The following is a 12,402-nucleotide window of genomic DNA, read 5'->3' on the forward strand; positions in this document are numbered from 1 at the left end:
TCAACCAGCCATCTCCTATTCTCTGAATCACTCCCCAAAATTGCTATACAGTGGGAAATAAAAGCCAAAGTACCTGTGTACCAGACATGTACTACTGTTTATGCAGCTGATTCAGCAGCTGAATTTAGAAATAGTTTATATTATTATTATTAAGGGTATATATTAAAGAAAGTCCACAACATAGTTAAATGCTTCTTCCTTATCATACTGCTTCTTCCTTATCATATCATTCTGTTTTCTCTCTCCTTTTCAAGGTTTTCTCATTTTTGAGGGAAGGGGCAGGGAGTGATTTTAAATTATTCTCTCAAGAGCAGTTTTCTGCTTGTTTAATTAGTTCCCCCTCCTTCCCTTGGTCTGTTATTATTTATATGCAGCACAGATGTGCATAGCACTTAGAAGACAGATTAAAAATGACAGGTCCACACCCCCAAGAAGTTTACAATTTAAATTAACATCTTGCAACATGAATTTTTTTTTTAGGATTAAATAGTATAAAGCCAAGTTGACTATATGTTGACATGTCATATCATTTCTTCTTTCCATCTAATTTAGGGCAAGATTGTGCCGCCCTTATCCCATAACTAGTTTCATTGAAATCAGTGTGACTAATTGTGAAGTAAGATACCATCCAACATGAGCAAGGGTGGTACAATCTGGTTCTAAGTCTGTAAATTAAAGGTAAAGGAAAACCATCCAAGTCCAGCCCCTCCCCCTCAAAAAATTGGTGGTCTGAGGGATGATTTAAGTCCATAACTAAGTTTTTTAAGTAATGTAACTGGTAGATCAAGCCCTTCTGTTTTCTTGTAAATATATCTGTGTTGAATGAGTAGCGGGATGTATTGAATATTGAAGGTAGTGGCTATATCTTTCCATTTTTAGGACAAACTTAGTAAGAATACTAGTTCTAGCAAAAAGCACATTGTAATTTCATATGCGACTAATTATTGTTTGACCTGGACATACTATGTACCTGTTTCAGATCAGTAAGATTCAGATGGTACCAGGGATTTTATCCTGCTGGGTCCCAACCAGTGACTTGGGCCATTGATAATGTATACATTGGCCCACAATGTGAAGAGATGTGTAATGGGCATGGCAGCTGTGTCAATGGAACTAAGTGTATCTGTGATCCAGGGTACTCTGGGCCAACCTGTAAAATAAGCACCATGAATTCAGACTTTCTCAAGGACGATTTTGAAGGTATCTCTTTTTTGTATGAACTCTTCATAGTGATTTTTAGCTACTATCTTTCAAAGAACCTAAGAGATCAGACTTCTTATGGCCAAATCCTGCTGACCTTCCTCATTCACGTTAGTCCCAATTACATCAGTGTGACTGTTCACATGAGTGAAGTGATCAGGATTTGAGCCTTAAACAATATTTATGATCATTTGATGATTCCTACAGTATTTATCTAGACACCTTTTTCTATTTACTGACCTATGACAACAGCAACATACATTCTGCACCAAAACGGATGAATGATTCTGTGATTCCAAAACTCTACATCTAGAGAAGCACTTCATTTTATCCTAGTAATGAGCATATGGAATTTCTAGCAAGGAATAGCTCTTAAGTTAAATCACTGAAAGTTGTGAATACATAGTTAAAATGAATATTTTGTCTGGTTTTGAAGTAATTTTACTTTTAGTTCATCCTCTCAGATAAATAGAATAATAGAGAATGGGATGAACAGTTTGACTAGTGGCAGAGGATTGTTCTGCCACACGGGGAATCTGAAGTAAAGTCCTAAATATTTCAAAGTTCCTCAGCCTTTGAAAACCAGACCATGCCTCTCAGCTTCCTGACACTGATAGAAGAGGCACAGAACTTCCAAATGGGAGGCACCAACCCCTGAAATGAGGGGCACAAAGCAACACTTTCAATACATTGGAACTCTCCATTGCTACCCACACTACTTCCATTTCCACCCATGTCACTGCATTGCCACCTAATCTCCCTTGTATGCCAGTTTCCTCTGACACACAAATGGTGGTGAATGAAGGCTGCAGCTGAGCAGACAAAGCAGATTAAGGACCCATGGTGGATAGAGCAGCAGGAGAAAGAAGTTCATGTCACATTCCTCTAAACCCCTCACTCCCCACAACAAAAAAGTAAAGTATAAGCTACTCTGTAAACAAACATAACTGAAAGTACTAATTTTGGACAAAATAGTGTCTTTGAGTCAAATTCCTCCCATAATACTTGTAATTATTTATTTCAAACTGAACTAACTGCTAACTGCAGCTTGAACATGACACTGAGCTGTTTCCTTACATGGTTGGGTATTTTTATGCAATCCAAATAAAAGCAGAGGAACGCAATTAGAAGCTCCTTTGAATGAATGGAGATGAAAACCATAAGCTTCAGAGTTATGTTTTTATATTTTAGTAAGTTTTGTTCCGTAGCAGTTTTCCAGGAAACATGTTGGGGGTCAGAAAGTTCTGGTACAAATATTTGTTCACTCTGAACATAATGATTTAGATAACTTACTTCTTTTGGAAATAACACTGTTGTAACAGGAATGCTTCAGGGTAAATCCTAAAAATATATGTACTGTGCACTCAGGTCAGCTAGAGTCTGATAGATTCTTGATGGTGAGTGGTGGAAAACCATCTAGGAAATGTGGTATTCTGTCCGGAGGAAACAACCTCTTCTTTAATGAAGAAGGCTTGCGTATGCTGATGGCTCGAGACCTGGATTTATCACAGGCGAGGTAATACAGTTTTAAAACTTTCAAGATTCCATTGAGAGAATAGTTAAACTATTCTTTATATTATACTTCTGTGGTGAAAGCAAATTTGTATAACTATGTCAGGGTATATCCTACAGTCCTTACTCAGGCAAAACTCCTATTTAAGTCAATGGGAATTCCCATTTAAGTCAAGGGTCATTTTCCAAGAGTGAGGACTGCAGGATCTGAAATAACATGATGTGTAGTTTATTCATGTGGACAATAATATGTTCATTTCTCAAATGCATAACGTGAAATTTGTTGTATGTCAGACACTCTGCTTCTCTTACAGTTTTGTAGTATCATGAATCATTGTTGAAGTAGGAGTTGCCATTATAGCTATTGTATTTATCATCATATGTTATTCATTTTCTGAAGCTTAATTTCTTCTTATTGCACACATTTGTTTCCAATAATTCACTGATAAATTCCAGTCAAGCTTGTCACCAGCTATACTGAGCACAGTTATATAAAAAAAAACATTTTTAATGTATTTAGAGATTATGGCCTGCAGAGGACGTATTTGGTAGCACGACATGTCTAAAATATTAAACAAGTGTGGGGGGGAGTGAAACCAAAGCAAAATGAAGCTGTGTCCTAATTGTTTGCAAACCACTGAACAGTCATTGTCTTTTGACTTATTCATTATCTTAGCCTATTATCCTTAATACTATTTTACCTCTGAAATGTTGCATTTTTCCACAGCTTTATTCACTGACCCTTAGTAAACACACAACTCCTAATGCAAGACTTATTTAACACTACATAAAGCACTTTTTAACATGCACTTTATCTCTTTTTGGCTTGTAGTCCTCATTAACATAAAGGCTTAAAATGATGATTTCATTGCCCATCTTAGTCTACAATGACGCTTAATTTATACATTTTTCAGAGAAACAATAACCCATGTCTGTAGATGAACCGTCACTAAAGTGTCATCACATTTATATTTATATTCCAAGGTTCCTCAAAGCAAGGTAAATGGGGTTTTGCAGCTTGGTAGCCAAAGACATCAGTACTTTTTCAGTAATGTGGTTTTCTAGGCTGTTCTAAAATTAACGCTATTTCACAGAAGATACGAGAGTCCTTGTATGATGCCCCATTAGACTAATCCACAATGTGTTTTCCTTCTCTCTTGTGTTCAAAGCATTGTCATTTATCTCTTCTCTGTGGTAAGCTGTAGCTGGATTTGCATACATTGACCTCAAGGTGTTATATGTAAAATTCCAATTTTCTCAAAGACTGAAGATAAATGAATGCCATGCTAACAAAAAAAGAAAGAAAAAACAGGGCCTTATATTTAATTTCTTGTATCTTCAGTAGGAAAAGTCTGCAAATAACTACAGTGTCTATCTTCTCTTCTGTGGATAAAACAACAATGTAGACTACAAAGTCATTTTGGATGATTATTCTCTAGCATTCCACTATTATTGTAGTTAATTAATTTCCAAGTTAGCTTCATAGACCTCCTGCTAAACTCTGGACCAAATTCATCCCTGAAATAGCTGAGCCAAGTCCCATTGAAGTCATTAGCTGCTGTGTCCACTTAAGTCAGACATTAATTTTGCCCTCTGAGATCGGGAATTCCCAATAGATCTTATAAAAGGAACTATCGAGTGTAAATGTAGGAGCAGTGGGGTCAGTAACCATGCTAAAAGCCATGTACTTTCTCATGAGGGATTCCCTGAAAAAAATAGACTGGTAATTCTGGCTGTGCTAGCCTATGATACACAACAGCTAGGAATTGTAGAAATTGTCATACCAGATCAAATCAACAATCCATGCAGCTCAGTATCCTATCTCCAGAAGTTAAATCCCATACGCTAAAAAAGTTCATGTGCATATATCCCATTTTCTGTGGGTACCAAAAAACCTGAAACTCTACTAACCAAAACAGTAGTAGATGGAGCATGATGGTGTGGATTAATGAATATAAAATATTATAGGATCATAACTGAATCAGTCCCCGACAATTCTTTGTGTACTACATGGAGTTGGTGTACCTGTTCAAACATCGCTGTGGTACCTCAAAAGGAAGGATTCCCTAATTTCATACAAATTTCATAGAGGCCATTAGAAGGTGCGTGAAATACTGCGCCCATTGAGGTCAGTGGGAGTTTTGCTATTGACTTCAAAGGGGCAAGGATTTCACCCAGTATATTTAAAGCAGTGTGACTTTAGACTAAATTTTCATATCTTACTAAATGGACAAAAACATCCCTTTTTTCATCAGCTCAGAAGTTAAATATTTTTTGTTTTTACTTCCAGTTTTTCTCTGTTTTTGTCAAAATAACAAGGCTGTTTTTGCATATGAAAACTGTCAGCTCACCCTGGAAGGTTACTGACTAAGTGAATTTTTGCCCTAAAGCAAATTCATAAAAAAAATCATGGTCTCTCCCTGGGGCCATGGGTTGCTATTTTGACCATTAAACTCCATGCCAACAGGCTGAAAGGGTAAAATTTCACTCCGGGTCAAATTTGCTGATATTTGCAAAAATATCAGTTTTGCACACAAATGCTTGAAGTGTACCTGAATAGCTTTGTTCAACTTCCTATACCTAGCACCTCTCCACACACAAATCAAATGTATCACCACTACTACTGTCTGCTTTAGTCTCTATGGCCTATGGAGAGGGAGACACAAGATCTCTCCTAAAGTGGAGTCTTCCTTCTACCAAGAATACACCGGGCTAGAAAAGAAACAAAAATGTGACCATTTGCTTTATGGAGGAGCTGGCAGATATTTTTGTATCTACAGACACTGTCTCTGTAATTAGAATATATGTTAAACATTATCCCCTGCAATAAAAACCAAAACTGATTGGACGAGCGCTGAGTTCCCTCAAGTCCTTAGCTGATTTTATGGGGTTTTCTGTGAAGAAATGTTTTACAGTAATTGTTACCCATGTTAGATTTGTGCAGTTCTTCATGAGACTGGGATGCGGTAAAGGGGTTCCAGACCCCAGAAGCCAACCTGTGCTTTTGCAGTATTCACTCAATGGGGGCCTCACATGGAGCCTGCTGCAGGAATTCCTCTTCAGTAATTCGAGCAATGTAGGCCGATACATTGCTCTGGAAATTCCCTTGAAGGCCCGTTCCAGCTCCACTCGTCTCCGCTGGTGGCAACCATCTGAGAATGGGCATTTTTACAGCCCATGGGTAATTGATCAGGTAATAAATCTTTTGTACTTTACAATATTACCTAGAATCATAGACTACCAGGGTCGGAAGGCACCTCAGGAAGTCATGTAGTCCAACCCCCTGCTCAAAGCAGAACCAATCCCCAATTTTTGCCCCGATCCCTAAATGGCCCCCTCAAGGATTGAATTCACAACCCTGGGTTTAGCAGGCCCATGCTCAAACCACTGAGCTATCCCCACCCGCAATCAGCCCCCTGTGATAGAGGTCTATAAAATCATGACTGGTGTGGAGAAAGTAAATAAGGAAATGTTATTTACCTCTTGGCATAACAGAAGAACCAGGGGTCACCCATAGAAATTCATAGGGAGCGGGTCTAAAACAAAAGGAAATACTTCTTCACACAACACACAGTCAATCTGCAGAACTCTTTGCCAAAGGATGTTGTGAAAGCCAAAACTATAACTGGGTTCAAAAAAGAATTAGTGGCAAAGAGTCCTGTAGCACCGTATAGACTAACAGGTGTATTGGAGCATGAGCTTTCATGCATCCGATGAAGTGGGTATTCACCCATGAAAGCTTATGCTCCAATACTTCTGTTAGTCTATAAGGTGCCACATGACTCTTTGCCGCTTTTACAGATCCAGACTAACATGGCTACCACTCTGATAAAAAGAATTAGATAATTTCCTGGAGGATAGGTCTATTAGTGGCTATTCGCCAGGTGGTCAGGGATGCAACCCATGCTCTAGGTCAGAGGTTGTCAAGCTTTTTCTTTCTGAGGGCCCCCCAACATGCTATAAAAGCACCACAACCCATCTGTGCCACAATCACTGGTTTTCTGCATATAAAAGCCAGGGCCAACATTAGAGGCTAGCAAGCAAGGCAGTAGCCTGGATCCCCATACCAAAGCTACATTGCTCAGGCTTTAGCATCAGCCCCAGGTGGCAGGGCTCAGGGCCCTGGACTTCAGCCCCATGCAGTGGGGCTTTGGCTTTCTACCCTGGGCCCCAGCAAGTCTCATGCTGCCCCTGCTTGGTGGCCCCTCTGAAACCTACCCACAGCCTCCAAGGGAGCCCTGGACCCTTGGTTGAGAACCACTGCTCTAGATATCCCTAGGCTCTGCTTGCCAGAATCTGGGAGTGGATGACAGGGGTGGATCACTCAATGATTGTCTTTTCTGTTCATTCTCGCTGAAGCATCTGGCATTGTCCACTGTCGGAAGACAGGATACTGGGCTAGATGGACCTTTGGTCTGACCCACTATGGCTGTTCTTATGTTCCATCTCTAGGATTCTATGAAATTCCTATGAGTCTGTAAAAACTTCTGAACTTTATATTTTCTTTACATAAAATAAACTCCTATTTTCATGTTTCAGATTCTTATTGGTGGAAATATTTCTGGTAACACAGTCATAGAAGATGATTTTACCACACTGGATAGCAGGAAGTGGCTGCTCCATCCAGGTGGAACAAAGATGCCAGTCTGTGGTTCTACTGGGGATGCACTGGTTTTCATCGAGAAAGCTAGCACCCGTTACGTTGTAACCACTGATATTGTGGTTAGTGAGGACTCTTTCATACAAATAGACTTTGCAGCATCCTGCTCTGTCACTGACTCCTGTTATGGTGAGGTGTTCTTCTTCATAAATCATATACTTTATGTTCTCCTTTTATATAGGAAAATATTGCTACTTATTTTCCGTTTCCGCTGTCTACTATACTAAAGTACAGAAACAAAATAGGGGAAATAATTTTTCTATCAGGAAATAGCAATTTTGGCACTTATTGTTGGTGTCTGAAGGCTGAGACAAACCAAAAGGTTTAGAATGTGCATGAATGTATGCACTGAGTTTTTTCCTTGTGTGCTTTACAAGCATTTAAGATGTAGTTTATAAGAATTCAAGTTTCAGTTTAATTCATTTAGACAGGTTAATAGATCCCAAATGTAGATGCAGTCTAATAGTTTGGCACATCCATTCCTTGCGGTTACTTTGCTCTCAGCTCTAGATAATACATGTCTGATGCCAAGTAGCATGATGTTTCCAGCATAAATCTCTCGTTTCGTAGCTTCACATCCTCCACAATTGCACCATAGACAATGCTTAAAACTGATGTGCTTAGTGCAAATGCAGAGAACAAAGTTGTAATTCTGATCTCACTTGCACCAATGTAAATCAGGAATAGTTTACACTGATGTAAACCTGATACAAATTAGATCATAATCAAGCACAAAGGGCTTTTTATTATCGTCATTTACATGAAATCCTGAACATGTTTTAGAGCTTTCATACCTATATAATTCCATGCAGTGAATGAGGTAGGGGTCCTATGGAAAAAATAGTGTGATATAATTTAAAACTGTGTCATAATGCATATGCACACCAAAGAATTAAATGCTGGTATTTCATAACTTTTGTGTGTTTTACTTTGCAACCTATATAACATTCTTTTAATGTAGTTTTTTTAATGTAATATATATAATTTCATTGAGCTTCTGGCAATTCCTTCGGGATTCTGCATAAAAATGGAAATTGGGTTTTCAGTAAATCCTTAAAGTAGATTAGCTGATTTTGTTATTCTGAAATTTATGGAAGTAACCAAGATATCTAAACCTGGAAATTAGCTACTGCCCCATGCATAATAATTTCTTTCCATTTGGTGTTAAAGCCACTTCAGGATCCCTTAGGTCATCCCCATTAAGAGTAAGAGTGTTTTGACAGCTTAGTTATATCTTGCCAGGTAAGAATTTCCTTTGTTTTGTTGTTTTGCCCTTAACATTATTTTAACTGAATATCCAGTTAGGCAGGACACTAACTAATCATGTGCTTCTAGTCCTGATAGAGGAAGGACTTCATTTTGATGAAAAATTAATGTTAAAAACTACTTGTACCAACGTATCGTTTTATTTATATAATGCTCAGTTCTGAGCTCAGATGATTGAGTGGGACTGATTGTGTGATTGAGGATTATTCAGAATTATTAAGAATTATTAAGGGTAGCAGAATCAAAAAAGATAAGCAGAATTACCACTAATGTAACTGTAACCACCAATCACTCAGTGTTCCATACAGCCAGAATGCCTGGCAGCTGGAACATTTATTTAGAGTTTATGGTCTGTGCTTATTGTTACTTAAACTTTTTTGCAGCCATTATGAGGAAATAAATTGAAGTTTTTCTCCAGTTTGATTACCCATTATTCTTATTATGAAAGTTTATAAGCAATAAACTTCAAATAAGTTTAATTGCTGATTTTTGCTGCATTTGAATGTATTTGTCGATTTGATATGGCTAGATAATGAAATATATAACTGAAAACAAGAGCGCTAGATGAAAAACTCAGTTGAAAAGAGTTTTATGTAAGATATTCTAATGAAGTGGCTAGTGTGGAGATGCTCTTCTGCCTTCTACTGGGTAGAATCAGAACTGCTCAACTGTGTGTCATAGGTCCTGTAATGCTACCAGCTAATAGAGCTTCCTCTTTAGCTCAAGAGCAAACCTGTGTTTTTGGTATCAGAGAATCTGGAAACTTCCCCTGCTGCAACCGTAAACTTCTGAGTTGTCAAGACATATATAGGGACAACAATGAAGTCTTCTGTGGTCACCAGTTTGGTACAACATATTCACTTAGGCATACAAGTTTCTGTATTAACTAATTTATTATCTTTCAATTTGTAGCTATTGAGCTGGAGTATTCAGTGAATCTTGGATTGACATGGCACCCAATACTGAAAGACTGCCTGCCCACTAATGTAGAATGCAACAAGTACCATCTCCAAAGGATTCTGGTATCAGACACATTCAACAAATGGACCAGGATTACTTTGCCCCTGCCTCATTATACTAGGTAGATACATTTTGAATAGAGAAAATCTTAGCGCACAAATATCTGACAAGACCTAATGTGATATAATCTTGAACTAAAATGTATTGCCTTTTTTGTGCTGATTGTGTGTACAGTAGTTATACAGATGAGTAAATGAAAATGCTATTACGCTCTGAGTAAGAAGTACAGAATTACTATGTGCATTTACCACTTATTTAGAAATGGGGAGGTTAGGTTTTCTGCTTAGCATATTTTAAATAGCCAGGATTGATGGGAGCAGACAAAAGACAATTGACTCTCACACATCTATCCTCTCTACAGTATCCATCCATTTGTCCCTTTAGTACGAGCATGGCAGAGGTCCAACTTGAGAAGGAGAGAGTAATATGCAGATATGCAGAAATAGGCAGAATCACTCTGTTCTTTGGCCCCGAGGGGACATGCCCTTGGTTACATCCTTTTGGCATGTGTTGCACTACCCTTCCCGCCCCTCCACCCCAATCCCCCGCAAGCCCAGACACCTCCACTGGCCACTGTTGAGGGTGAGGTGGAGCTCAGGCCCTGACTTCTCCCCATCCTTCCTGGGGTGTCTTATGCCACAACGGGTGCTAGATTGAAGTAAGTCCTATGCTCTAGAAAGCACAGAGAATGCACTTATCCCCAGTTTGTGGGATGCAAGAGAGGAGGAGGCTACTTGTGCCCCTTAGTGCACCCAGCGGGCAGCTAGGCATAATGTAGTCTTTTGTAGATTAAATATACCTATGATTTAAGAAGAGCCTGTCTCAGTTTGGACTTCGATAAGAATTGCAATGTTATGGTTACCGTCATTACATTCTGTAGCCCTATGATACCATCAGTGGTTTTGGAGGTTGTTGGTTAATTCTATTGTCTAAATCCCCACCTGCTTCCTGTACTTGCTGTTATTGGCTGCAAATTTATATTTTTAAGTAATATTTTGATGCTTCTTGTTTTTCTGTTGTACTTGTCACATCTGACTCTGCTTTCACATATTGTTCATTGTTTTAAAAAAGTCCCATTATCACCTTCACTTCCTTTTAGTACATTCTTTTAAAAAAAAAAACACCTTGTTTTCACTTTTGGGTTGAATTTTGTGTGTGAAAGAAGATGTTTTGTACTGACAATGCTAGAGACTGAAGTTCTCTATCTGTTCACAGAAAAGGTACAGCAGGGCAATGTCAGAACAGGCTTCCCCATAATGCCCTGCCAACATGCCTCAACTTTGACTTGAAAGGCCCAGCTAGGGGCCAGAGGGTAGTTTAGACTCTGATTTTATTTCATTTTTACTCTGTCTGATAAGATTGCCATGAAGCTTGCCACAGTGCCAGTAGTGGTTTCTGTCACATGGACCTCTGTTTACTAGGAATTACATCATTTTCCATTACCCTAACCTGGATTAGAACTAGCAAACTACTAGTGAAAAACTCCATGTCCCATTATTAACCAACTGAGGCATCCAGTCCCTTTAAGTATATTCATAAGGCAGTATTATTTCTATATCTCACTGTCTATTGGCCTCTTCTAGTCTGCCTACCCTTTTCTGTTGCTTTACATATATATTTTGCATAATCAGTTGGCCACATTGTTAAATGTTTAAAGTTCACACCTTATTTATTTTTTTTTAGAAAGAGGTTCTCTGGGGTTGAAGCAAGATAATGGGTTCCATGGACATTCCAGCCTAATTTAATCTGTATCTGAAAGGAACCTCCGGGAATCCTAGGATTAAGTCAGACTCTCTTTGACTGACCCCACAGCTACGATTACGCTGGTTAGACCAATAGCTTTGCCTCTTGCCATATGCTACAGTCAGTGGTAGGATACCTGCCACCACAATCACACACCACAACATTATCTTTATTATTTAAGACAAGGATTGGGTGAGAGAAGGGTTACTACAGCCCTAGGATCCCAGCAGGGAGAGGGTCCGGGATTTAGAATAGGAACTTGTACTGCTAGGAGAGTGAGGCATCTCATTTACAAAGACACTCTGTTCTGTGAGCTGCTTTGCTCCTCCCAGCAGTTTAATAGATCATTTTTGTGGGCATTTTATGCAACTTGCCAGTCAGTCTATCCAATAATTTGGCCTAGAGCATAGTATCCATATGTAGCCTTCTGGGGCTTGTGTGCTCCAGAGTGCTACATAACTTGTGGCCAATATGAGACTGTGAATAGTTATTACTTATGTCTCAGATTTTATTTTAAAATGTAACTCAGAATATAAAAGCTTCTCCCAGGAAAACCATTGATTTCCTAGATTCCATAAAAAGTCATGGAAATTGCCAAACCTGAGACTCAGGGTTCCTGTTTTTTTCACAAGATCTTCCTCATGATTAAGAAAAAGAAGAAGAAACTCAAACATTCTACATGGGGGAGCTAATCTGTGAGGTTTCTCTGAGAAAGCCCATTTGGGGTTTAAATTAGAGATCATCACAGTAGTTAAAACCTCTGAACTGTTGTGATTTTACTCATGAGAGAGTAACTGTTGTTTTGGATTATCTAATTCCTTTCCAGTCCCATATGTTACAACAAGTTATTAAATAACTAATATAAAAAAGTTAAAATAGTAGAGATTCAGAAAAATAAAACATTTTCTTGCATGTGTAAACAATGCATTTCTTCATAGATAAGGGATTATACTGAAAAATGGAAGAGTCGGAAAATAAAATAGCCTTTATCTTAGATTTAA

The 12,402-nt window shown here is 38.5% G+C and overlaps 1 protein-coding gene across 1 annotated transcript in view; it reads left to right on the forward strand.

Moving 5' to 3' along the window:
* RELN (reelin) overlaps window positions 1–12,402 on the forward strand; it is a 455,527-nt gene that overhangs the window by 401,015 nt on the left and 42,110 nt on the right. Inside the window, exons 42-46 of the mRNA XM_077807865.1 lie at window positions 980–1,200; window positions 2,569–2,716; window positions 5,647–5,905; window positions 7,252–7,501; window positions 9,551–9,719. Coding sequence (XP_077663991.1) covers window positions 980–1,200; window positions 2,569–2,716; window positions 5,647–5,905; window positions 7,252–7,501; window positions 9,551–9,719 — 1,047 coding nt within the window. The remainder of the gene's footprint in view (window positions 1–979; window positions 1,201–2,568; window positions 2,717–5,646; window positions 5,906–7,251; window positions 7,502–9,550; window positions 9,720–12,402) is intronic.

Source organism: Eretmochelys imbricata, chromosome 1, assembly GCF_965152235.1.
Source record: "Eretmochelys imbricata isolate rEreImb1 chromosome 1, rEreImb1.hap1, whole genome shotgun sequence".
Taxonomy (NCBI): domain Eukaryota; kingdom Metazoa; phylum Chordata; order Testudines; family Cheloniidae; genus Eretmochelys; species Eretmochelys imbricata.